This window comes from Cherax quadricarinatus, unplaced genomic scaffold (assembly GCF_038502225.1).
Source record: "Cherax quadricarinatus isolate ZL_2023a unplaced genomic scaffold, ASM3850222v1 Contig1402, whole genome shotgun sequence".
In the NCBI taxonomy this organism is placed as follows: domain Eukaryota; kingdom Metazoa; phylum Arthropoda; class Malacostraca; order Decapoda; family Parastacidae; genus Cherax; species Cherax quadricarinatus.
The window spans coordinates 27,920-55,829 of record NW_027196428.1 but is presented as its reverse complement, the minus strand read 5'-3'; the positions used below and the strand labels follow the sequence as shown (position 1 = coordinate 55,829).

General features: G+C 42.9%; 1 protein-coding gene across 1 annotated transcript in view; it reads right to left on the bottom strand.

Annotated features, from left to right (window-relative positions):
- Window positions 1–27,910, bottom strand: part of LOC128688244 (serine/threonine-protein phosphatase 6 regulatory ankyrin repeat subunit B) — a gene marked incomplete at its 5' end in the record, with an annotated part of 72,367 nt that overhangs the window by 24,108 nt on the left and 20,349 nt on the right. The window contains 3 exon segments of the mRNA XM_070080983.1: window positions 1,205–1,495; window positions 23,155–23,463; window positions 25,933–26,345. Of these exon segments, the coding sequence (XP_069937084.1) occupies window positions 1,205–1,495; window positions 23,155–23,463; window positions 25,933–26,345 (1,013 nt within the window).

Sequence of the window (27,910 nt, the reverse complement as noted above, 5' to 3'; positions counted from 1 at the left end):
TGCCATTCCCTCCCCACACTGCCGAGGAGGAGGGGGCGGGGTGTGTTAGTGAAGATGAATAGAACACTGTTGGTTTTGTTGAGTCACATTCCCATATCTTTCATGATGTGCATGGGAAACAAATAAATGTTGTGTTTGCTGTAGGCAGGACAGTGTGAACAACAGTGCATAATCAGTGTGTAGGGAAGTGCCCCTCACCCCCCTCCCCGGGTCTTGCCCCGTGTGTAGTAAACAGTGACCCTCTCATAATCCCTCACCCCTGCGCCTCTACCATTCAACTCCCCTGCCTCACCCACCCAACCCCCAGCGCCACCCCAACTGTAGAGGGTACTTTTCCCCTCCCAGCCCATGTCAGCGATGGCACTGCAGGGACAGCGCCGTGGAGTTCGACTACGAGGCAGCTGTCAGGTGTGTCACAGGCAGTGTGCACTCAGTTCCTCAAGCTTCAACATCCGTGCACACGGTGGGTGTCTGGGCACCCGGAGGGCTCCAGGTGGAAACAACCAACAGCCCCTCCCAGCAGACAGAGGTGACAGCAGCCGCACCTTCACCTTTAAAAAGGGCGTGGAATCTTCAGTCAAATTGGCGTCACCAGGACATTGACACGTCCCCAGAGTGGCTCTCCCTCGGGCTGCTAGCCGAGTCGCTGGCCTCTTCGACCTCTTGGAGAGGGTCGATGGTGCTCCTGCAAACAGCAGTTCCTGGCGCAACCTGCTGCTGTTTGCAATGGCTGTCTGGCTGTTCTGCCGAGGAGAGACAGGCACCTAGCACCATCTGTTGTTGGGGCAGTGAATGAATTCCCCACAATGTTTGTTAATTGCTCATTACTCTGTAATTTGTTGATAATTGTAACCATGTATTAATGTGTTTATGATTCAATACCTTTGTAATTAGTCATGAGTGTGACCAGCTCTACATGGAGCTCATTACCTTTGTTACTTAGTCATGATTGTGACCAGATCTTGTTCATTACCTTCGTAACTTGCTCAGCTATCAAAACTTCGGAATCCAGTCCCTGGAGCAATTATGTACCTCTGTAATCTTTTGACTACCGCCCACAGGATGGGTATGGGGTGCATAATAAACATATTAAACTTACTCTAGAAACGAGAACTCTGGATCAATAAGACTTACTCTAGTAACGAGAACTCTGGATCAATAAGACTTACTCTAGTAACGAGAACTCTGGATCAATAAGACTTACTCTAGTAACGAGAACTCTGACTCGGACAGTGACATCATGCGAGCGCCAAGCCACCTGAAGGAGTGAGAGGCCACCTGAACAGGTGGTAAGTGGTGCTCCAGCTGCAACCAGAAGACTCAGTATCCTGGGTCTGTTACAGGTGATGGCCAGGACGAGGGCGCTGGTATAGAAGTCACCAACAGGTTCAAGAGGCGCACCAGAGCGCAGTAGATGGTATGCGGCCATCACGTCATCACCAGCGCTGATTACCGTCAGCAACTTCTTATATAACACAGGTGCTGCATCTTCTGCCTGAAATTCATTTTATCTCAGTTGTGTTCATACAGACAAAAGCAGTTTGGTTATATAGGTTCTTCTGGCTGGGAAAGATCATAAAAAATAGATTAAATTAAATAAATAATTTTTTTCAACAAACCGACCTTATCCCACCGAGGCAGGATAACCCAAAAAAGAAAAGTAAAAGTTTCTCTTTTTAATTATAGTAATGTATACAGGAAGAAGTTACTAGCCCCTTGCTCCCAGCATTTTAGTCGCCTTCTAAGACACACATGGCTTTTGGAGGATGAATTCTGTTCCACTTTCCCATGGAGATAAAAGGAAATAAACAAGAACAAGAACCAGTGAGAAAATAGAAGAAAACTCAAAAGGGGCATGTGTGTGTGTGGGTGTGTTTATATATATATATATATATATATATATATATATATATATATATATATATATATATATATATATATATATATATATATATATATATATATATATATATATATATATGTCGTGCCGAATAAGTAAAACTGGTCAATTAGCAAGAACTCATTTAAAATTAAGTCCTTTCTGAAATTTTCTCTTACATGTTTAAAGATACATTTTTTTCATTAATGTTAATTTAATTTTTTTTAATTTTGCACCAAAAGAATCTTAGAAAACTTACCTAACCTTATTATAACAAGAGCAATTTATTTTAGCCTAACCCAACTAAATATATTTTAAATAGGTTTACAATAATTTAGTACTAAACAAACACAATCAAATATATTTTTTCCGTTAGGTTCAGAATGATTTTGGCGAAATTATTGCATACACAAATTTTCACTTGACCTATATGGCAAGATGAGCTTCGCTATTTAAGCCAAGATGGCAAGCTCTGCGTATTCGGCACGACATATATAAATATATATACATTATATATATATATATATATATATATATATATATATATATATATATATATATATATATATATATATATATATATATATATATATATATATATATATATATATATATATATATATTTATATGCAAAACAACCACTCTGAAAGAATAGAGAAATTCCAAGTGCTTTCGTGACTACTCACATTATCAAGGAACTATGAAAGTAAAGCATCCAAGGAAGGTATATAAGGGGTCTGGCCAACACCTCACTATCAGATCCCACAACGGTTAAACACCTGACGCGCGCCGGCCCAACTGGACAGGTCCTTTGCACAACCCACGAACAAACTATTCTACCCAAGAAAATTTTAAAAATTATTATTTGTCCAGTGTATTATTAAATTCTTCCCAAATTCTATTAATTATAAATGGATCTAATTTATATAAACCAAAGGAAATATTCATATTATTGTCAAAATTGCTTTTTATGAAACAAGATTCAATTATAAACCATACCCCCGGCCGGGATTGAACCCGCGGTCATAGAGTCTCAAAACTCCAGCCCGTCGCGTTAGCCTCTAGACCAGCTAGCCACAATAAGATTCATCCAACTAGGTATATTTGTACACCATAGGAAGGTTAGCACAGGCACCACTGTGACCACAAATGCAAGTTTTTATAGACGAATCTCCAGCTAGCGTGGCCGTGACGAACTCTAGCTCAAGTCCCTTCACTGCCGTCAACATGACTCAAGAAATCGTAATGACACGATTGCAAACAAACCATACCCCCAGCCGGGATTGAAGTTTTGAGACTCTATGACCGCGGGTTCAATCCCGGCCGGGGGTATGGTTTGTTTGCAAAACATCTAGAAAAGGCAATGAGTTATTTTCTTCAAATTCAACAGTAAAGTTTATAGAATGGGCTAAGCTATTTAATTTTCCAAGAAAATGGTGTATATCTACATTTTTGGGCATAAGACACAAAATATCATCAACATATCTGAACCATTTAGGTCTATTAGGGAGGATTGTGTTAAGCAACCTTGTTTAAAAAAATTCCATGTATAGGTTACTAAGAACAGGTGAAAGAGGATTTCCCATTGCCATACCAAACTTCTGAGTGTAAAACTTATCATTAAATACAAATTTTGCATCAACAATGCAAAGTGTAATAAGTTTAATGATAGTAGGAACTGGCAATGGTAAATCATAATTAACGAGTTCTTCAGATAAGAAACTTAATAAATCATCAACAGGAACTTTCGTAAACAAGGAAGTAACATCAAAACTAACCATGTTAAAATCATTTAAGTCAGTCAAGGAGCTTAATTTATCAACTAAGTCTATGTTGTTTTTAACATTAAAGTTAGAAATTTTGCCAACAATAGGGCTCAAAATATCAACAAGCCATTTGGATAATTTATATGAAACTGACCCTATGGAGCTAATAATTGGACTGACTGGATTCCCTGGTTTGTGTGTTTTTATTAGTCCATACATGTAAGGTAAAGATGGATTAGAGGAAGTAAATTGTTTGACTAATTCATCTTTGCCTAAGATTAAAACAACATAAATATAGCATTAGAACTGGACAAGATTCCAATGCTCTATTTATTCATTTAAGAGATTTTAACCATCCAATTGATTTTCAAAAAGTTGAGAAAGTAGTATCAAGCAAGTCCATGGTCGACAGGAATATAATTGAATCTTGTTTCAAAAAAAGCAGTTTTGACAATAATATGAATATTTCCTTTGGTTTATATAAATTAGATCCATTTATAATTAATAGAATTTGGGAAGAATTTAATAATACACTGGACAAATAATAATTTTTAAAATTTTCTTGGGTAGAATAGTTTGTTGGTGGGTTGTGCAAAGGACATGTCCAGTTGGGCCAGCGCGCGTCAGGTGTTTAACCGTTGTGGGATCTGATAGTGAGGTGTTGGCCAGACCCCTTATATACCTTCCTTGGATGCTTTACTTTCATAGTTCCTTGATAATGTGAGTAGTCACGAAAGCGCTTGGAATTTCTCTATTCTTTCAGAGTGGTTGTTTTGCATATTCTGAAATCACCTGTTTACTGTGATCTTATTGCATATATATATATATATATATATATATATATATATATATATATATATATATATATATATATTATATATATATATATATATATATATATATATATATATATATATATATATTTATATTTGTATATATATTGTGTGTGTGTGTGTGTGTATATATATATATAAACAGAATAGGATAGGAGAGCAGATGAACAAGGAGGCTTTAGGAAAGGTAGGGGGTGTGTGGACCAGGTGTTTACAGTGAAACATATTTAGATAAGGCTAAAGAGGTTTTTGTGGCATTTATGGATTTGGAAAAGGCGTATGACAGGGTGGATAGGGGGGCAATGTGGCAGATGTTGCAGGTGTATGGTGTAGGATGTAGGTTACTGAAAGCAGTGAAGAGTTTTTACGAGGATAGTGAGGCTCAAGTTAGAGTATGTAGGAAAGAGGGAAATTATTTCCCAGTAAAAGTAGGCCTTAGACAAGGATGTGTGATGTCACCGTGGTTGTTTAATATATTTATAGATGGGGTTGTAAGAGAAGTAAATGCGAAGGTCTTGGCAAGAGGCGTGGAGTTAAAAGATAAAGAATCACACATAAAGTGGGAGTTGTCACAGTTGCTCTTTGCTGATGACACTGTGCTCTTGGGAGATTCTGAAGAGAAGTTGCAGAGATTGGTAGATGAATTTGGTAGGGTATGCAAAAGAAGAAAATTAAAAATGAATACAGGAAAGAGTAAGGTTATGAGGATAACAAAAAGATTCGGTGATGAAAGATTGGATATCAGATTGGAGGGAGAGAGTATGGAGGTGAATGTATTCAGATATTTGGGAGTGGAAGTGTCAGCGGATGGGTCTATGAAAGATGAGGTGAATCATAGAATTGATGAGGGAAAAAGGGTGAGTGGTGCACTTAGGAGTCTGTGGATACAAAGAACTTTGTCCTTGGAATCAAAGAGGGGAATGTATGAGAGTATAGTTTTACCAACGCTCTTATATGGGTGTGAAGCATGGGTGATGAATGTTGCAGTGAGGAGAAGACTGGAGGCAGTGGAGATGTCATGTCTGAGGGCAATGTGTGGTGTGAATATAATGCAGAGAATTCGTAGTTTGGAAGTTAGGAGGAGGTGCGGGATTACCAAAACTGTTGTCCAGAGGGCTGAGGAAGGGTTGTTGAGGTGGTTCGGACATGTAGAGAGAATGAAGCAAAACAGAATGACTTCAAGAGTGTATCAGTCTGTAGTGGAAGGAAGGCGGGGTAAGGGTCGGCCTAGGAAAGGTTGGAGGGAGGGGATAAAGGAGGTTTTGTGTGCGAGGGTCTTGGGCTTCCAGCAGGCATGCGTGAGCATGTTTGATAGTGCTGTTGGAGTGTGAGCAAAGTAACATTTATGAAGGGATTCAGGGAAACCGGCAGGCCGGACTTGAGTCCTGGAGATGGGAAGTACAGTGCCTGCACTCTGAAGGAGGGGTGTTAATGTTGCAGTTTAAAAACTGTAGTGTAAAGCACCCTTCTGGCAAGACAGTGATGGAGTGAATGATGGTGGAAGTTTTTCTTTTTCGGGCCACCCTGCCTTGGTGGGAATCAGCCAGTGTGTTAATAATAAATAAATAATTAAAAACAATGCTAATAATAAAACTTTAATATTATTAGTAAAAATTATTATTATTATTAATAATAATAATAATAATAATAATAATAATAATAATAATAATAATAATAATAATAACAATATGCTTCAACAAAGATTATGTTAATAAAGAATGCTGAAAGGTGATCACACGTTTGTTCCATGGAGACCACCCCTGGTCTGCCTTCCTGGGAGACCACCCCTGGTCTGCCTTCCTGGAAGACCACCCCTGGTCTGCCTTCCTGGGAGACCACCCCTGGTCTGCCTTCCTGGGAGACCACCCCTGGTCTGCCTTCCTGGGAGACCACCCCTGGTCTGCCTTCCTGGGAGACCACCCCTGGTCTGCCTTCCTGGGAGACCACCCCTGGCCTGGCTTCTTGGGAGACCACGCCTTGTCTCTCCTCCATAATATTTTCCTTCTGGGTTACAAGTGATGCTCTGCGAACACTTTCCGTCTCGGAAGTACATATTTATTAAAGATCGAACCTGGTCACTGGAACTCTTTTCTCCTTGTTGTTTTAAATAGGACTCAAAATGCCGTAGCTCTATTGCGTCCTCTTTGCGTAAGTGGCCTCGTTGATCTCTTGCAAATATATGGATGTACCTTAGACATGCCACAATGGACGGAGTACATATCTCTTCATCCGTGCTCAGCAGCCCTGACAAAGGTTCAAGCATGAACTGAAGACTTAGCTGCTTTGCATATGTAATTCTCACCAAAAACAACAATAAATTTGTTAGGAAAAAAGAGGTTTTCTTAAAGCAATTGACCTTTTCTAAAGACACGAGGACATGTCTGTTGAGTGTCATTGAAAAGTGAGTACTAGAGCGTAGATTTTCACTTTTGTATCGTCCGTGGGTACCTTCCACTAAGGTCATCAGTGTACAGAGTTGGTGGTGTTCGTAAGGATTATATCCAGCACGACCGAAAACAACAGTGAACAGAAATTCCATATACTTACCACTTAGGGGAAGGGCTGCCAAATCCTCCTGGATAAAGTAGCCGTTTTCCTCAATGAAGATATTTACGAAGTTTTCTATTGCGTCTTTGATCCTTGAGTCATCACTTGTTCCCTTGAGGATTTTCTGGGTGTTGGGGATTTTCTGGGTTGTGGGGATTTCCTGGGTGGTTGGGATTTCCTGAGTGGTGGGTATTTTCTGGGTTGTGGGGATTTCCTGGCTGGTGGGAATTTCCTTGGCGGTTGGGATTTTTTGTGTGGTGGAGATTACCTGGGTTGTGGGGATTTCCTTGGTGGAGGGGATTTCCTGGGTGGTTGGGATTTCCTGAGTGGTGGGTATTTTCTGGGTTGTGGGGATTTCCTGGCTGGTGGGAATTTCCTTGGCGGTTGGGATTTCTTGGGTGGTGGAGATTACCTGGGTTGTGGGGATTTCCTTGGTGGAGGGGATTTCCTGGGTGGAGGGGATTACCATGGAGGGTGGTAAGGAACTCTCCTCTTGAGAATCTTGACACACAATGAGTGCATCACAGAGGACGTTGGACTCACTTGCCTCCACCTCCCATATTTCATATTAAAGGAACAAAATGCTTCCTAATACAAGAATGAGTGTGAGGGTAACAACGCCTTCAATAGTAGAGCCATGATCGCCATGGGAGGTCCCTTCACCACCTATATACATATTAGATAAATGAGAAAAAAAGAAATTGTCCTCAGTTTTTTCCAGCTCCTCCAGTTTGAGTTGTAGTGCTTTGTTTTGTCTTCCCAGAAAGATGTTGATGGTGGCCGGGAAGGTCCAGGAGCTTTTTGGCTCCTAGTTAACAAGTGGAGGAGGAGCAGAAACAAAATACCCCAATATAGGTATCTGTCTGACTTATATCCTTGCTCCGTAAATTTTGTAATATTTTTTAATAATTGCCTGGGAGATTGCCTCTCCTTCATTCACACTTTTGCAATACATATCACTAACACACATAAGTCCCACGAGAGTGGCCATGATAAACATGGCAAACGCTGTCATGATTCTTGTTGGTCTCATTTTGATTTTATCTTACGGTGACGTAAACGACGAAATAGATGCAAGATAAAATGGAAATGTCTAACTTGTACTGCTTTATCCTTGACATCAACACTCTTAGTAAGATTCTAGAAATATAGTCACATTCGAATTATAAACATTACTGATAGTGGTGGCTGTAGTGATAGCAGTAGTGGTGATGGTGGTAGCTTTGGTGATGATAATAGTGACAGAAGTGGTCATAGTATTGGTGGTGGTGATGGCTGTTGTGGAGATGGTGGTAGTGGAGATGGTTGTAGTGGTGATGATTGTAGTGGTAATAGTTGCAGTGGTATTAGTGATCGTACTGGAGATGGTTGTGGTGATGATTGTGGTGGTGATGGTGGTAGTGGTGTTGGTGGTAGTGGTGATGGTGGTAGTGGTAGAAACGGTGGTGGTGGAAGTGGTGATTGTACTGGTAAAGTAAAGGTGATGGTTGTAGTGGTGATGGCGGTGGTAGTAGCGATAGTGGAGGAGGTGGTGATAGTTGTAGTGATGGTGATAGTGGGGATGGTTGTAGTGGTGATGTAGTGGTGATGGTGGTAGTGGTGATGGTGGTAGCTTTGATGGTGATAATGGTGTCAGAAGTGGTCATAGTATTGGTGGTAGTGATGATTGTTGTTGTGATGGTGGTACTGGAGATGGTTGTAGTGGTGATGATTGTAGTGGTGATGATTGTAGTGGTGATGGTGGTAGTGGTGATGGTGGTAGTTGTGATGATTGTAGTGGTGAATGTAGTGGTGATGGTGGTAGTGGTGATGATTGTAGTGGTGATGATTGTAGTGGTGATTGTGATAGTGGTGATGATTGTAGTGGTGATGATTGTAGTGGTGATGGTAGTGGTGATTGTAGTGATGATTGTAGTGATGGTGGTAGTGGTGATGATTGTAGTGGTGATAGTAGTGATGATTGTAGTGGTGATGGTGGTAGTGGTGATGATTGTAGTGGTGATGATTGTAGTGGTGATGATTGTAGTGGTGGTGGTACTGGTGATGATTGTAGTGATGGTGGTAGTGGTGATGATTGTAGTGATGATTGTAGTGATTGTAGTGGTGATGATTGTAGTGATGGTGGTAGTGGTGATGGTAGTGGTGATGGTGGTAGTGGTGATGATTGTAGTGGTGATGGTGGTAGTGATGATTGTAGTGATGATTGTAGTGGTGACAGTGGTAGTGGTGATGATTGTAGTGGTGATGATTGTAGTGGTGATGGTGGTAGTGGTGATGGTGGTAGTGGTGATGATTGTAGTGGTGATGGTGGTAGTGGTGGAAACGGTGATGGTACTCGTAAAGGTGATGGTGGTAGTGGTGGAAACGGTGATGGTACTCGTAAAGGTGATGGTGATAGTGGTGGAAACGGTGATGGTACTCGTAAAGGTGATGGTGGTAGTGGTGATGGCATTGGCAGTAGTGATAGTGGTGGAGGTGGTGATAGTTGTATTGGTGATAGTTGTAGTGATGGTGGTAGTGGGGATGGTTGTAGTGCTGATGGGTGTTGTGGTGATAGTTGTAGTGGTGATGGTGGTAGTGGTGATGGTGGTAGTGGTGATGTTGGTGGTGGTGGTGGGAAAGGTGATGGTGGAAGTGGTGATGGTACTGGTAAAGGTGATGGTGGTAGTGGTGATGGCAGTTGTAGTAGTGATAGCGGTGGAGGGTGATAGTTGTATTGGTGATAGTTGTAGTGATGGTGGTAGTGGTGATGGTTGTAGTGGTGATGATTGTAGTGGTGATGGTGGTAGTGGTGATGGTGGTAGTGGTGATGGTGGTGGTGGTGGGAAAGGTGATGGTGGAAGTGGTGATGGTACTGGTAAAGGTGATGGTGGTAGTGGTGATGGCGGTGGTAGTAGTGATAGTGGTGGGGGTGGTGATAGTTGTAGTGATGGTGGTAGTGTGGATGGTTGTAGTGGTGATGATTGTAGTGGTGATTGTGGTAGTGGTGATGGTGGTGGGAAAGGTGATGGTGGAAGTGGTGATGGTACTGGTAAACGTGTTAGTGGTAGTGGTGATGGCGGAGGTAGTAGTGATAGTGGTGGGGGTGGTGATAGTTGTAGTGATGGTGGTAGTGGGGATGGTTGTAGTGCTGATGGGTGTTGTGATGATAGTTGTAGTGGTAATGGTGGCAGTAGTGATAATGTTAGTGGTGATAATTATCGTAGTGATGGTTGCCGTGATGATGGTGGTAGTGATGATGGTAGTAGTGGTGATGGTTGTATTGGTGATGGTTGTAGAAATGATTGCAGTGGTGATGGTTATAGTGGAGATGTTTGTACTGGTGATAGTTGTAGTGCTGGTGGTGATGGCTGTACTGATGATTTTAGTGGTGATGGTTGTCATGATGGTGGTAGAGGTGATGGTGGTAATGGTGATTATGGTAGTGGTGATGGTGGAACTGATGATGGTGGTGGCAGTGGTGATGGTTCTAGTGCTGATGGTTGTAGTGGTAATAGTTGTAGTGGTATTAGTGATCGTGGTACTGGTGATAGTTGTACTGGTGATGGTTGAAGTGCTGATGGTGGTAGTGACATGCAGAGGTCATGGTTGTAGTGGTGGTGGTAGTGGTGATGGTTGTAGTGGTGATGGTGGTAGTGGAGATGGTTGTAGTGGTGATGGTGGTAGTGGTGATGGTTGTAGTGGTGATGGTGGTAGTGGTGATGGTGGTAGTGGAGATGGTTGTAGTGGTGATGGTGGTAGTGGTGATGGTTGTAGTGGTGATGGTTGTAGTGGTGATGGTTGTAGTGGTGATGGTTGTAGTGGTGATGGTTGTAGTGGTGATGGTTGTAGTGGTGATGGTTGTAGTGGTGATGGTTGTAGTGGTGATGGTGGTAGTGGTGATGGTTGTAGTGGTGATGGTGGTAGTGGTGATGGTGGTAGTGGTGATGGTTGTAGTGGTGATGGTGGTAGTGGAGATGGTTGTAGTGGTGATGGTGGTAGTGGTGATGGTTGTAGTGGTGATGGTTGTAGTGGTGATGGTTGTAGTGGTGATGGTTGTAGTGGTGATGGTTGTAGTGGTGATGGTGGTATTGGAGATGGTTGTAGTGGTGATGGTGGTAGTGGAGATGGTTGTAGTGGTGATGGTTGTAGTGGTGATGGTTGTAGTGGTGATGGTTGTAGTGGTGATGGTTGTAGTGGTGATGGTTGTAGTGGTGATGGTTGTAGTGGTGATGGTGGTAGTGGTGATGGTTGTAGTGGTGATGGTTGTAGTGGTGATGGTTGTAGTGGTGATGGTGGTAGTGGTGATGGTTGTAGTGGTGATGGTTGTAGTGGTGATGGTTGTAGTGGTGATGGTTGTAGTGGTGATGGTGGTAGTGACATGCAGAGGTCATGGTTGTAGTGGTGGTGGTAGTGGTGATGGTTGTAGTGGTGATGGTGGTAGTGGAGATGGTTGTAGTGGTGATGGTGGTAGTGGAGATGGTTGTAGTGGTGATGGTGGTAGTGGTGATGGTTGTAGTGGTGATGGTGGTAGTGGAGATGGTTGTAGTGGTGATGGTGGTAGTGGAGATGGTTGTAGTGGTGATGGTGGTAGTGGTGATGGTTGTAGTGGTGATGGTGGTAGTGGTGATGGTTGTAGTGGTGATGGTGGTAGTGGTGATGGTTGTAGTGGTGATGGTGGTAGTGGTGATGGTGGTAGTGGTGATGGTTGTAGTGGTGATGGTGGTAGTGGTGATGGTGGTAGTGGTGATGGTGATGTAGTGGTGATGGTGGTAGTGGTGATGGTTGTAGTGGTGATGGTGGTAGTGGTGATGGTTGTAGTGGTGATGGTGGTAGTGGTAGATGGTTGTAGTGGTGATGGTGGTAGTGGTGATGGTGGTAGTGATGGTGGTAGTGGTGATGGTGGTAGTAGTGATGGTTGTAGTGGTGATGGTGGTAGTGGTGATGGTGGTAGTGGTGATGGTGGTAGTGGTGATGGTGGTAGTGGTGATGGTTGTAGTGGTGATGGTGATGATGGAGGTGGTGGTGGTGGTGGTGGTGGTGGTGGTGGTGATGGTGGTGGTGGTGATGGTGGTAGTGGTGATGGTGGTAGTGGTGATGGTGGTAGTGGTGATGGTGGTAGTGGTGATGGTGGTAGTGGTGATGGTGGTAGTGGTGATGGTTGTAGTGGTGATGGTTGTAGTGGTGATGGTGGTAGTGGTGATGGTGGTAGTGGTGATGGTGGTAGTGGTGATGGTGGTAGTGGTGATGGTTGTAGTGGTGATGGTGGTAGTGGTGATGGTGGTAGTGGTGATGGTGGTAGTGGTGATGGTGGTAGTGGTGGTTGTAGTGGTGCTGTAGTGGTGATGGTGATGGTTGTAGTGGTGATGTGGTAGTGGTGATGGTTGTAGTGGTGATGGTTGTAGTGGTGATGGTGGTAGTGGTGATGGTTGTAGTGGTGATGGTGGTAGTGGAGATGGTTGTAGTGGTGATGGTGGTAGTGGTGATGGTTGTAGTGGTGATGGTGGTAGTGGAGATGGTTGTTGTGGTGATGGTGGTAGTGGTGATGGTTGTAGTGGTGATGGTTGTAGTGGTGATGGTTGTAGTGGTGATGGTGGTAGTGGAAATGGTGGTAGTGGAGATGGTGGCAGAGGTGATGATTGTAGTAATGATGGTGGTAATAATGGTGGTTATATTGGTGATGGTTGTAGTTGTGATGGTGATAATGGTGATTTTTGTAGTGGTGATGGTTGTAGTAATGATGATTGCAGTGGTGATGGTTATAGTGGAGATGCTTGTAGTGGTGATAGTTTTAGTGCTGGTGGTGATGACTGTACTGGTGATGATTTTAGTGGTGGTGGTTGTCATGATGGTGGTAGTGGTGATGGTGGTAGTGTTGATGGTGGAAGGGGTGATTGTGCTAGTGGTGACGGTGCTTGTGGTGATGGTGGTAGTGGTGACGGTGGTACTGGTGATGGTGGTCGCAGTGCTGATGGTTCTAGTGGTAGTGGTGGTGGAAGTGGTGATTGTTGTAGTGGTGATGGTTGTAGTGGTGATGGCCGTAATGGTGATGGTTGTAGTGAAGATGGTGATAGTGGTGATGGTTGTAGTGATGGTGGTAGTGGAGATGGTGGCAGTGGTGGTGATTGTAGTAGTGATGGTGGTAATGATGATGGTTATAGTGGTGATGGTGGTAATGGTGATGGTTGTAGTAGTGATGGTGGTAGTGGTGATGGTTGTAGCAGTAATGGTGGTAGTGGTGATGGTTGTAGCAGTGATGGTGGTAGTAGTGATGATTGTAGTGATGGTTGCAGTGGTGATGATTGCTGTGGTGATGGTTGTAACAGTAATGGTGGTAGTGATTATGTTTGTAATTGTTGTAAGTGAATAATGTAATTGTTGTTCATTGTTGAGATAAATTACTTTTTAAGACTTCAAACGAAAAATTAAATAATAGTGTTTCTTACATTAAATTGTGAGTAATGGTGTTTGTGGATGATTGTGAAGAGAGTGGAGATGGATGTTTTGGCCCTACCAGGCTGAGGTGGCTGGTTGTTGGTTGTCTGCAGAAGTGGATGGTAGAGGTTCTGGCACTATAGTTGATGGTTGCACTGGAGTGTGCATAAATTATGTAATGGATCTCTGGGCTTTTTTACCCTGCAGTACATTATAGAGCTGATGGTAAGACATCATCAGGTGGTCTAGACCCCATTACAAAATGCTGCTTCTAGATTTGTCAGGGTCCTCTTCAGTGGCAACGTCTACTTTAAGCAGAAACATGGAACTCCTCACGTAACTGCTGCAATGTTAACTGCTTTTCTTCAGGTTCTTCTTCATCTTCTAGTATGTGGCTCCTTGGTACAAATGTGATTGTTGTGGCGAAGGTTGGTGGGGGTGGTATCTCGCAGGTGACGCGCTCAAAATTTTCTCCCCTCTCGTGAACCATGTTAAGTTAATTTTATGAAGTGTTATTCAGAAATGTCCCGCAATTCTTCAGTAGTGCTATAACCAAAACGTGCCAGTCAAAACCGTGTTAAATGATGGTCTCCTGTACACTAAATTTGTCTTTCAGATGTTCTTACTATACAAACCATAAATCTTTTTATGCATTCACTTTTTTGCGCCCAGGCAAGAGAGTGAGGGTTGTGTCCCCGATGCAGTTACTTGTGTACAACAGTCTTGTGTTTCTAACACTGCTGTTACATCCTACACTTTCCCAGTTGAAGGTTTGGTCAGCAGTTGAAAACACTTATGCATACATCACCTGGCTCTCAATGGTCAAGATGAAATATGTTATAAATGACTGATCGATGTACAGTATTGATATACGATATACGACATCTCATATTTATGTTTATTTATTCTACTGTGGGGTGTATTTATCATATTTATATGTTATGCATCGTGTTTATGATATAATTTTGAAAAAAATATCATAGATGGATTAATGAAAATGTGTATATTAACGTAATATACGACATTTAAATGAGACTCGGTGATTATTATTATCATTACTAATATGACGTCTGGAGACATAAAACACACTTACTGATTTTAATGTGTACCTGCACGCCAGCACAGTATGTAAGTTTATTTAAGTACAGGTATACATAAGTATAATTATCCGAGTCTACCACAGCTTAAAAACTATTTTAATGTGTACCTGCATGCCAGCACAGTATGTAAGTTTATTTAAGTACAGGTATACATAAGTATAATTATCCGAGTATATATAAAATATGAAATAACTTTTAAAAACACTTAAATTTTTGGAGTTTCCAGACATAATGGAGAGACTTAGTGCTTACAGATCTCACAGAGAATGTAAACAAACCGGGTGGGGCGCGGTGACCGTATTAGAAAGTCAGGTGGGGGGAGCCGTATAGCGAGTTTTGGTCATAATTTGAAATGACCGTATTAGCGGAACGCCGTAAAGCGAAACGCAGTAAAGCGGGGCCCTACTGTATAAAAAAACTTTGAGCATAAAAGGAGAAATAGCAGATATTTCAAGCTTCTCCTTTAAATCATTTTCCCTTAAAGCTGAGTACATGCACATCTTAACAATTTTCCTATATTTTTAGAATATTGTGAGTGGTTTAAGTATCTAAGAGTTCTCAGGATGCTTATTGCCTATTCCATCTCTCTCATTTGTACATCAAAGGTAAAATCAAGAAGATATGTTAAGTGGTGGGGGTGGTGATAGTTGTAGTGATGGTGGTAGTGGGGATGGTTGTAGTGCTGATAGGTGTTGTGATGATAGTTGTAGTGGTAGTGGTGATGGTGGACCCTTGTAGGCCAGATATTAATGTTTTTTTCTATGTAATTGGTGAATCTGCAGTCATAAACATGTTTTTGGAAAAACTACACCCTCATTAATACACAAAATTATAATTATCTCACTCTTCAGTACATAAACTCTCAAATATGTATAGTGGTAAAATTGTGAGTCAAAATAATCAAAAATGTTATCTCAATATTGGCCTAGTTCTTGCCAACCTGCAAATGCAGTTCAGTAGTATGAGTAAGATATTAAGTCCGTCTACCACAGCTTAAAAACTATTGCCATTATTTCCATAACATAAATAATGAAGTTCATTGTCCATAATAACCTGTCTGTGTCTGTGATGCACCTTGACTCCATTTTCAAACATCTGTAGTAACCACAAAAATTGTATCAGAATACTATTGTCATTTACTAAAAAAATAACTGACTACAGACAGCAAGAGGGGAAAATGACATGAGTGCTTTCATTTAGGACACTTATTGAAACTTTATTGTCTCTGGACTTTGATCAATCATTTAGGACAGCTTTACTGTTAATAATAATAATAATAATATATATATATATATATATATATATATATATATATATATATATATATAATATATATATATATATATATATATATATATATATAACAAGTCGGCCATCTCCCACCGAGGCAGGGTGACCCAAAAAGAAAAAAAATCCCCAAAAAGAAAATACTTTCATCATCATTCAACACTTTCACCTAACTCACACATAATCACTGTTTTTGCAGAGGTGCTCAGAATACAACAGTTTAGAAGTATATACATATAAAGATACTCAATATATCCCTCCAAACTGCCAATATCCCAAACCCCTCCTTTAAAGTGCAGGAATTGTACTTCCCATTTCCAGGACTCAAGTCCGGCTATATAAAAATAACTGGTTTCCCCGAATCCCTTCACTGAATATTACCTTGCTTTCACTCCAACAGCTCATCAGGTCCCAAATACCATTCATCTCCATTCACTATCTAACATGCTCATGCACACTTGCTGGAAGTCCAAGCCCCTCACCGACAAAACCTCCTTTACCCCCTCCCTCCAACCTTTTCGATGACGACCCCTACCCCTCCTTCCTTCCCCTACAGATTTATACACTCTCAGTGTCATTCTACTTTGATCCATTCTCTCTAAATGACCAAACCACCTCAACAACCCCTCTTCAGCCCTCTGACTAATACTTTTATTAACTCCACACCTTCTCCTAATTTCCACACTCCGAATTTTCTGCATAATATTTACACCACACATTGCCCTTAGACAGGACATCTCCACTGCCTCCAACTGCCTCCTCACTGCAGCATTTACAACCCAAGCTTCACACCCATGTAAGGGTGTTGGTACTACTATACTTTCATACATTCCTTTCTTTGCCTCCATAGATAACGTTTTTTTGCCTACACATATACCTCAATGCACCACTCGCCTTTTTTCCTCCATCAATTCTATGATTAACCTCATCCTTCATAAATTCATCCGCCGACACATCAACTCCCAAGTATCTGAAAACATTCACTTCTTCCATACTCCTCCTCCCCAATTTGATATCCAATTTTTCTTTATCTAAATCATTTGATACCCTCATCACCTTACTCTTTTCTATGTTCACTTTCAACTTTCTACCTTTACACACATTCCCAAACTCATCCACTAACCTTTGCAATTTTTCTTTAGAATCTCCCATAAGCACAGTATCATCAGCGAAAAGTAACTACCAATTCCCATTTTGTATTTGATTCCCCATAATTTAATCCCACCCCTCTCCCGAACACCCTAGCATTTACTTCTTTTACAGCCCCATCTATAAATATATTAAACAACCATGGTGACATTACACATCCCTGTCTAAGACCTACTTTTACCGGGAAGTAGTCTCCCTCTCTTCTACACACCCTAACCTGAGCCTCACTATCCTCATAAAAACTCTTTACAGCATTTAGTAACTTACCACCTATTCCATATACTTGCAACATCTGCCACATTGTTCGCCTATCCACTCTATTATATGCCTTTCCTAAATCCATAAATGCAATAAAAACTTCCCTACCTTTATCTAAATACTGTTCACATATATGTTTCAGTGTAAACACTTGATCTACACATCCCCTACCCACTCTGAAACCTCCTTGCTCATCCTCTAATTCTTTCAATAATAACCCTGCCGTGCACTTTACCTGGAATACTCAATAAACTTATTCCTCTATAGTTTTTATAGTCTCCTTTGTCCCCCTTCCTTTTATATAAAGGGACTATACATGCTCTCTGCCAATCCCTAGGTACCTTCCCCTCTTTCATACATTTATTAAACAAAGATACCAACCACTCCAACACTATGTGATGGGGGAATCAGACCCATTGCTGTCGGTAACACTTCACCGCCTCATTGCCAAAGAAGCAGTAAGAAACATTTGCAAAGAAGCCGCCAGTTTACTCCAGCCACACCAAGTGGGCTTTGTGGTCTCTCAAGGCAATGAAGCGGCAGCTCATGCAGAAAGGGCCTACATCAGGGACTTACCAGAAGACAAGGCCTTAGTCAACATAGACTTTAGGAATGCCTATAATATGGTGAAAATATATATGATCTTGCAGCAGTTTGAGAGCATTTCCCCAGTCTTTTTCCCTTCATTTCAGTTGGCTACAGCATATCTTCAATTCTTTTATTTGGTGAGCATGAAATTCCCTCATAAATGGGGTTCAGTAGGGTGACCCACTTGCTCCATTTCTCTTCTGCATAGCGGTAAGAGAACTACTTTCCTACTCTGGCAGGTACGGAAGAGTCCTTCCTAGAGGACCTACAACAGGTGAAGTCACAAGTGTGAAATCATCACAACAAACCAGAAAATAATTACAGTTGTGTGAACAATCCTTCCTGAAACCTCAACTACCATCCCATCCTAGAGCCTCAAATTGGGAGTACTGCTTAATTATCTGGCCATCAACACAGTCCTCATGGACAAACTGAATCACCTGAAGAGGAGGGAGGAGAAAATAAATGATCTGGATGCCCATGATGCCCTGTATCTTCTCACAAGATGTCTAACTCTGCCAAGACTAATCTCATGAGGTTTACCTGAAGTTTACCTGGAGAGAGTTCTGGGGGTCAACGCCCCCGCGGCCCGGTCTGTGACCAGGCCTCCTGGTGGATCAGAGCCTGATCAACCAGGCTGTTACTGCTGGCTGCACGCAAACCAACGTACGAGCCACAGCCCGGCTGGTCAGGAACCGACTTTAGGTGCTTGTCCAGTGCCAGCTTGAAGACTGCCAGGGGTCTGTTGGTAATCCCCCTTATGTATGCTGGGAGGCAGTTGAACAGTCTCGGGCCCCTGACACTTATTGTATGGTCTCTTAACGTGCTAGTGACACCCCTGCTTTTCATTGGGGGGATGTTGCAACGTCTGCCAAGTCTTTTGCTTTCGTAGTGAGTGATTTTCGTGTGCAAGTTCGGTACTAGTCCCTCTAGGATTTTCCAGGTGTATATAACCATGTATCTCTCCCGCCTGCGTTCCAGGGAATACAGGTTCAGGAACCTCAAGTGCTCCCAGTAATTGAGGTGTTTTATCTCCGTTATGCGCGCCGTGAGGTGTGCACCCTCCTTTGACAACCCAACACTTAGTGAATATGACGCACTCCTGAAGTCTGTCTTTATTAAGGCATTAAATCTGTCACTGGAGGATTACCAATGGGATCAAGCAACTCTCCCAGTGCGACTAGGAGGTATAGGGGTGAGCAAGGCAACACAGGTAGCACTACCTGCAATTCTGTCTTCATGTATGGCCTGAAGTGAGTTAGTAAAGAAGATTGTCCTCGAACGCTTGAGAGATGCATTAGGAGCTCAAGACCCCAAGTTCATCGAAGCAGCCACGCAATGGGAGAGCCTTGCTGACTTGAAGCAGACCAGCTCTTCCTAGGGAGCATAAACAGTCCCACTGGGACAAAGAAATCATGGAAAAAATCGCCAACGCAGTGCTCAACATCGCTTCAGAAAAGGACAAAGCTTGTCTCCTAGAGATGATGGCACTACATTCAGGAAATTTCCTTTTAGCATTCGACTCGACCCATAGGCCATTGGGACTGGTGTAGCTCTCCTCTTAGCCACCTCAAAATTCACCAAACATAGGTGCATCTGGGGCAAGGCTTTAACAGATCAATTTGGACTACATGGTCTCATCTGTCATACATCAGAAAGGAAGTATACCAAACATGAGGAGGTCAATGACATCAAGATTAGTCTCGCCACAGCCCATTACCCAGCAGAATGGGTAATGGGCTGTGGTCTGACGGAAGAAAAACGTGTCCAAATGGAGTCACTATGCTACCCTGGAAGGATGGTAAGCAGATTGCATAGGACTACACCTGTGCCTCTGCGTTGGCTGACACCTTCTTGTCATACTCTGAAGTCGAAGAGGTTGGGGCCACCAGTTTCACTGAGACCCAGAGAGACCCAGAAGACAGAGGACTGCCACCTTGCTAAAATTTATTAGTAGGGTCAGAGACCTTTCGAGCATGGGTTAAATGTGCTCTAGAATTCCTGAAAGGCTTAGGTGAAAAAATCACCATGGAAACCAAGGACCCCAGAGCAACCAGCTTCCTGTTTCAGAGACAGTTCTGTGATCCAGAAGGGAAAATGCCTGCAGCATTCTGGGCACACGACCCACTGCTGGGGAGCTTTATGAAGTATTTGAGATGTAGGCCCTGAGGTGGCTTTCATGTTGCTCTCCTTCCCATTGTGTCTTTGCTAATGTATTTTGTTTATGAATAAAGTTCACATAAACAAGGATGCGAGATGTCACCGTGGAAGCGAATCTCAGGTGTTGGTAAGCGGTGCAAGATTAAGAGATAAAGAATATGACACAAAGTTGAAGTTGCCATGGTTGCTGATGACACTGTGATTTTTTGCTGATGACACTGTGCTTTTTGCTGATGACACTGTGCTTTTTTGCTGATGACACTGTGCTTTTTTGCTGATGACACTGTGCTTTTGGGAGATTCTGAAGAGAAGTTGCAGAGGTTGATGGACGAGTTTGGAAGGGTATGTAAAAGAAGGAAATTAAAAGTGAACATAGGAAAAAGCAAGGTGATGAGATTAAGAAAAAAAATGTAATGAAAGATTGGATATAAGATTGAATGGAGGGAGGGAGTATGGAGGGATGGAGTATGGAGGGAGGGAGTATGGAGGGAGGGAGTATGGAGGGAGTGAATGTACTCAGATATCTGGGAGTGGACCTGTCAGCAGATGGGTCTATGGAAGATGAGGTGAATCAGAAATGATGAGGGGAAAAAGGTGAGTGGTGCACTGAGGAGTCTGTGGAGATAAAGAACATTAACCATTGAGTCAAAGAGAGGAACGAATGAGAGTATAGTGGTACCAATGCTCTTGTATGGGTGTGACGCATGGGTGGTGAATGTTACAAGGAGAAGGCTGGAGGCAGTGGAGATGTTGTGTCTGAAGGCAATGTGTGGAGTGAATATAATGCTGAGAATCCGTAGCTTGGAGACTAGGAGGTGTGGGGTTAGTAAAATATTATTCAGAGAGGGTAGAGGAACAATTGTTGAGGTGGTGTGGACATTTAGAGAGGATGGAACAAAAGGGGGAGTTGGATGATAGCTCTAGGCCTTTTGTGGTGCAATCAATGCATCATCAGGAACTTACAATGTTGCAGAAATAAGTAGGAAGTCCAAGTAGATCCATTCTAGGGAACTACTCTAGTTAGAATGAGTTGGTATCAAGCAGACCAGTGTCAGGTACCAGAAAGATGAAGGTAAGATTTAAAAACAGTAGCAGTAGAGAGCATATAAAAGCCCAATGACATTAAATATTTAGCAGTGCCCTAGCAACCACAACATTGTGACATGATGAATATCAATAACTGACCATCGTATCATATCATTATAAAAGACTTTAATATTCTGATCTAAAAAGTATCTGGCATGTATCAGTAGGAAAATTCCATCACATACAGAGAAAATGAGTCTAGGGGAAGCAGCAAATGGGAAAACAATTCTATTACTAGAGGCTGACCACTCATAGGTAAATGCTGGTTTATCCACAAGGTTAACAGAGCTGCAGAGCCTGAATGATACTCAATTCGTCAGTTTAGAACCGTGTAGAACTGAAGTTCGTCACTGATGAATTGTATGAAAGCGGGGACGGTAACTAGGGACTGGCAGAGAGGATTCATAATTCCTTTGCATAAAGGCAATGTGGATAAAAGAGGGTGTAAGAATTATAGGGAAGCATGTTCAGACTACCTGGTAAAGTGTATGATAGAGTTATTATTGAAAGAAGTGATTTTGAAAAGGCATATGATAGGGTGGATAGGAGAGCACTGTGGAAAATTTTGCAAGAATATGGAATAGGTGGTAGGCTACTTAAAGCAGTTAAGAGTTTGTCTGAGGATTGTGAGGCACAGGTTAGAGTATGTAGAAAAGAGGGAGATTATTTCCCGGTAAAAGTAGGCCTTAGACAAGGATGTGTGATGTCACCATGGTTGTTTAATATATTTATAGATTGGGTTGTAAGAGAAGTGAAGGCAGGGGTGTGGGAGTGAGGTGCTGGTATGGAAGATAAAGAATCTAACACAAAGTGGGAGCTGTTACCATTGGTTTCTGCTGATGACACGGTGCTTTTGGTAGATTTTGAAGAGAAATTGCAAAGATTGGTGGACAAATTTGGGAGGGTATGTAAAAGAAATTCAAAGTGAATATTGGAAAGAGCAAAGTGATGAGGGTAACAAAAATTTAGGTAATGAACGATTGTTGATCAGATTCAAGGGAAGGAGTATGGAGGAATTAAATGTGATCAGATATTTTGGATAGAACTTATAATCAAATGGGTCTATGAAAGACGAGGTGAACCATAGAACTGACGAGGAAAGAAAGGTGAGTGGTGCTTTGAAGAATCTGTGGAGGCAAAGAACGTTATCCATGGAGGCAAAAGGGGACTCTATGAGAGCATAATGGTGCCAATGCTGTTATTTGAGTGTAAAGTATGGGTGGCTAATGCTGCAGAAATGAGAAGGCTAGAGGCAGTGGGGAAGTCGTGTCTCAGGCAATGTTTGGTGTGAATATTGTGCAGAGGTACCCTGGAGATTAGGAGGAGGTGTGAGATTATTAAAGGTATTATCTAAAGAACTGGATAGGGGTTGTTGAAGTGGCTCGGACATTTAGAGACGATGGAACGAAATAAGATGATTTGGAGATCGTATAAATCAGTAGCGGAGGGAAGGCGGGGTAGAAGTCGTCTTGGGAAGGTTGGAGGAGGGAGTGAAGGTTTCGTGAGTGAGGGGCTTAGACATCCTGCAAGCGTACGTGAACATGTTAGAAGTGAGTGGAGGTAAATGGCTTTTATGACATAATATGCTGTTGGAGTGTGAGCCAGTTAACATTTATGAAGGGATTCAGAGAAGTCGGTTAGCTGGATTTGAGCAGTACAGTGCCTGCACTCTGAAGGAGAGGTGGAGGTGGGAAGTACAGTACCTGCACTCTGATGGAGGGGTGGAGGTGGGAAGTACAGTACCTGCACTCTGATGGAGGGGTGGAGGTGGGAAGTACAGTACCTGCACTCTGATGGAGGGGTGGAGGTGGGAAGTACAGTACCTGCACTCTGATGGAGGGGTGGAGGTGGGAAGTACACTACTTGCACTCTGATGGAGGGGTGGAGGTGGGAAGTACACTACTTGCACTCTGATGGAGGGGTGGAGGTGGGAAGTACACTACTTGCACTCTGATGGAGGGGTGGGAATACTTGCAGTATTGAACTGTAGTATCACCCCCCTCCCCCTCCCACCTCCACCTCCTCCACCCCCTCCCCCCTCCCCTCTAAATAGAATGTCTCCAGATAAGAAGACTAACATTATATACCTGAGGCTGATCAGCATCCGTGATAATTTTGGCCAGGTCCCTGTGACCTGCCTGCCGTGCCAGGTCTGCAGGAGTCTGGCAGTCATAGGTCAGCACTCCAGGTAGGGCCCCACACGAGACCATCAACACCCTTGCTATAGCTGTGTGGCCCAACTTGGCAGCCACGTGGAGGGCCGTCAAACCCTCAGGGTTCTGGTAATGTCCATCACGGTTCTCAGGAATGTTTTCTTTAATAAAGACCAAGGTTTCTTGATGTACCCAACTGAGAGTTTTCTCACCTTCTGATTCATATTCCTCCCAGCTTCTTCTCTGTAAATATTAGTAATTAATATTTCTTATGACTTCACAATAACCAGAAAACTATATATATAAAACGTAATTCTCATTAGTGATTTTATATCACATATTATTATTAATAACAATATATATTTTATATCATTATTATTATACAAATAAGACAATTATTGAATAAATCACTTAGTCTTACTATAATCAAACACAAACATGTATAAGTAAGTAAGTAAGTAAGTAAGTATGATACTCGTCCTGTTTTAAACAAGGTGAGAAATATGGGTATCATTTACTTCCGAGACAATTTTTATATATTCATGTGAGATATTACGACTGATTCTCACCTGTACATCAACAGTTTTAAATTAACACGCAGTGTTAGTAGTAACCTCCAAGTTTGTAAATACTTAGAAACACGTATACCTAAATCTGTATGTATACAGTGCTGCTTTCAGTGTATACCACAGGTATGGTGTGGCTAACACCACAGGTACAGTGTGTGGCTAACACCACAGGTACAGACTGTGGCTAACACCACAGGTACACACTGTGGCTAACACCACAGGAACAGTGTGTGGCTAACACCACAGGTACAGTGTGTGGCTAACACCACAGGTACACACTGTGGCTAACACCACAGGTACACACTGTGGCTAACACCACAGGTACACACTGTGGCTAACACCACATGAAGAGTTTGGCTAACACCACAAGCACAATTTGGCTAATACCCCAGGTACAGAGTGTGGCTAACACCACAGGAACAGTGTGTGGCTAACACCACAGGAACAGTGTGTGGCTAACACCACAGGTACAGATTGTGGCTAACACCACAGGTACAGAGTGTGGCTAACACCACAGGTACACACTGTGGCTAACACCACAGGTACAGAGTGTGGCTAACACCACAGGTACAGTGTGTGGCTAACACCACAGGTACACACTGTGGCTAACACCACATGAAGAGTTTGGCTAACACCACAGGAGCTACACCACAGGAAGTGTGTGGCTAACACCACAGGAAGAGAGTGTGGCTAACACCACAGGAACAGTGTGTGGCTAACACCACAGGAACAGTGTGTGGCTAACACCACAGGTACAGAGTGTGGCTAACACCACAGGTACAGAGTGTGGCTAACACCACAGGAACAGTGTGTGGCTAACACCACAGGAAGTGTGTGGCTAACACCACTGGTACAGAGTGTGGCTAACACCACAGGAACAGTGTATGGCTAACACCACAGGTACAGAGTGTGGCTAACACCACAGGTACAGAGTGTGGCTAACACCACATGTACGCAGTGTAGTAAGACAAGGTCAGACTATACAAATATAACCTAACCAAGTACATTGTTATTACGTAGATGAGGAAGCGCCAGGCTGGTGGCAGACCATACACTTCCTGGCCAATGGAAGAAAATCAGGTTTGATTCACGAAAGGGAAGCGCTGGTACAGGTTCACGAATATATATAGCTAGGTACAACATCACCTGCTTAACGCAATCACCAATAACCTGGGTGGTCAGGTAAGCGGAAGGAGGCTTGAACCTTACGACCATTTACACTGAACTACTGGCACTTGTTTAATAATAATTGCATATAGGCTAGTATACAACTAGTACATAACCAGTTAGCTGGCAAGCTTGTCAACAATTCACGAAGCGGGAGGGACTTGAACTCATTGCCAGGGAGTCCTAAAAGTCAGAGGTCAGTGCGCAAGCCAATTAGCCAGCTGCCTCTAATAAGATTCATCCACCTAGATATATTTCCATACACCACAGAAGGTTTGTAGATGAATGGTTCAGAGAACCTACATGTTGTCTAATTTATCAACATGTCGGTTCTCTGAACCATTCATCTACAAACCTGTCAGACACTGCAACTTCTTGGGATCTTAATACTTGGGAATTCTTCGCTTGCCTAATTCTTGGGCACGACCTACTTCCACACTGAACAAATATGACACTACCTATGACTGCTGCACCTCTCCTGCCATACGGGTTATAAGCTGCTTCTCCGCTCATATGCCGTGTTCTATTCAAGATTGATGGACTGAACACATCGACTCAAGGTTGAGGGACTGATTACCTCATTCTCCTCCTGTTCTTCAAGTTTCTCCTACGTATGGACTGATGAAGCCACTGTGTGGCGAAACGTTTCCTCAATAAAGATATCCAAGAGTCGCACATGTGTCTAATTTATCACCACAGAAGGTGTATAGGACTCACCTAATAAGGTTTCAAACCCCACCCATTCCATAATTTGTTCCCCTCAGGGAAGGTTCCTTGATGTTGTGAGGGGCTCTTGATTTAGGGAATTGGATCTGTGCTCCAGTTCCCCGAATTAAGCCTGAATACCTTCCACATCCCCCCCAGGCGCTGTATAATCCTCCGGGTTTAGCGCTTCCCCTTGATTATAACAATAATAATAATCCGTAATTTGTTTACATTCGTGTTATTACGATTTGGTGAGTCAGGAGCAGCTTACCAACATTTGTCGGATAGGCTTAGGGCCGCTATTGTCCTTGCTTTTAGGCATCTTACGTAGGAGCCAAGCGGTGTTATGTTTGCCCCATGCTTCAGCAACTTCCTCAGGCAGGAGACCTAACTCATCCCTCTCTTCTGGGCTCAGACCAGCTGCACACAGTTCCTGAATAGCCTTTTCATTACCAGACAAGGCCGCCACGTGCATAGCCGTGAAGGAGGTATTATTGAGGGCATTGTAGTTGCAACCTGCTTCCAGTAGTAGTTTCATAACTTCTGTGGACTCCCCCAGGACAGAGACATGTAGAGGCGTCCGTAGAGCATTGTCTTGGGCGTCCAGGTTTGCTCCGGCGTCGATCAGGGCTCTGGCAGAGGTCGAGCGACCTCGTCTAGCTGCCAGGTGCAGCGACGTCACTCCTGCAACATCAATACGTTTATTTGACACTTGTTCCTATAAATGAACTAAATTGGTGTATGAATTTTTTTTAAAGATACTGTGTGGTGATTATTTGATTAATGAGCTGGAAAACCAAGTATTACCAGTGTGTTAGTTGATAGGTAAACTACTCAGCTGGCATACCAGTTACTAGGTAAACCATTCAGCTGGCACACCAGTTACTAGGTAAACCATTCAGCTGGCACACCAGTTACTAGGTAAACCATTCAGTTCGCACACCAGTTACTAGGTAATCCACTCAGCTGGCACACCAGTTACTAGGTAAACCATTCAGCTGGCACACCAGTTACTAGGTAAACCATTCAGCTGGCACACCAGTTACTAGGTAAACCATTCAGCTGGCACACCAGTTACTAGGTAAACCATTCAGCTGGCACACCAGTTACTAGGTAATCCACTCAGCTGGCACACCAGTTACTAGGTAAACCATTCAGCTGGCACACCAGTTACTAGGTAAACCATTCAGCTGGCACACCAGTTACTAGGTAAACCACTCAGCTGGCACATCAGTTACTAGGTAAACCATTCAGCTGGCACACCAGTTACTAGGTAAACCATTCAGCTGGCACATCAGTTACTAGGTAAACCATTCAGCTGGCACACCAGTTACTAGGTAAACCATTCAGCTGGCACACCAGTTACTAGGTAAACCACTCAGCTGGCACATCAGTTACTAGGTAAACCATTCAGCTGGCACATCAGTTACTAGGTAAACCATTCAGCTGGCACACCAGTTACTAGGTAAACCATTCAGCTGGCACACCAGTTACTAGGTAAACCACTCAGCTGGCACATCAGTTACTAGGTAAACCATTCAGCTGGCACACCAGTTACTAGGTAAACCATTCAGCTGGCACACCAGTTACTAGGTAAACCATTCAGCTGGCACACCAGTTACTAGGTAAACCACTCAGCTGGCACATCAGTTACTAGGTAAACCATTCAGCTGGCACACCAGTTACTAGGTAAACCATTCAGCTGGCACACCAGTTACTAGGTAAACCATTCAGCTGGCACATCAGTTACTAGGTAAACCATTCAGCTGGCACACCAGTTACTAGGTAAACCATTCAGCTGGCACACCAGTTACTAGGTAAACCATTCAGCTGGCACACCAGTTACTAGGTAAACCATTCAGCTGGCACACCAGTTACTAGGTAAACCATTCAGCTGGCACACCAGTTACTAGGTAAACCATTCAGCTGGCACACCAGTTACTAGGTAATCCACTCAGCTGGCACACCAGTTACTAGGTAATCCACTCAGCTGGCACTCCAGTTACTAGGTAATCCACTCAGCTGGCACTCCAGTTACTAGGTAAACCACTCAGCTGGCACACCAGTTACTAGGTAAACCACTCAGCAGATAAACCAGTTGATATGTAAATCACTTCCCTCTTTTGATTCACCTGCAAATGTGTCTCTTTTGATCAATGAGTTGTTTCAGTCAATTGCTTAACCCACCCCTACCCAAGAAAGGTTACTTAACCCACCCCTACCCAAGGAAGGTTACTTAACCCACCCCT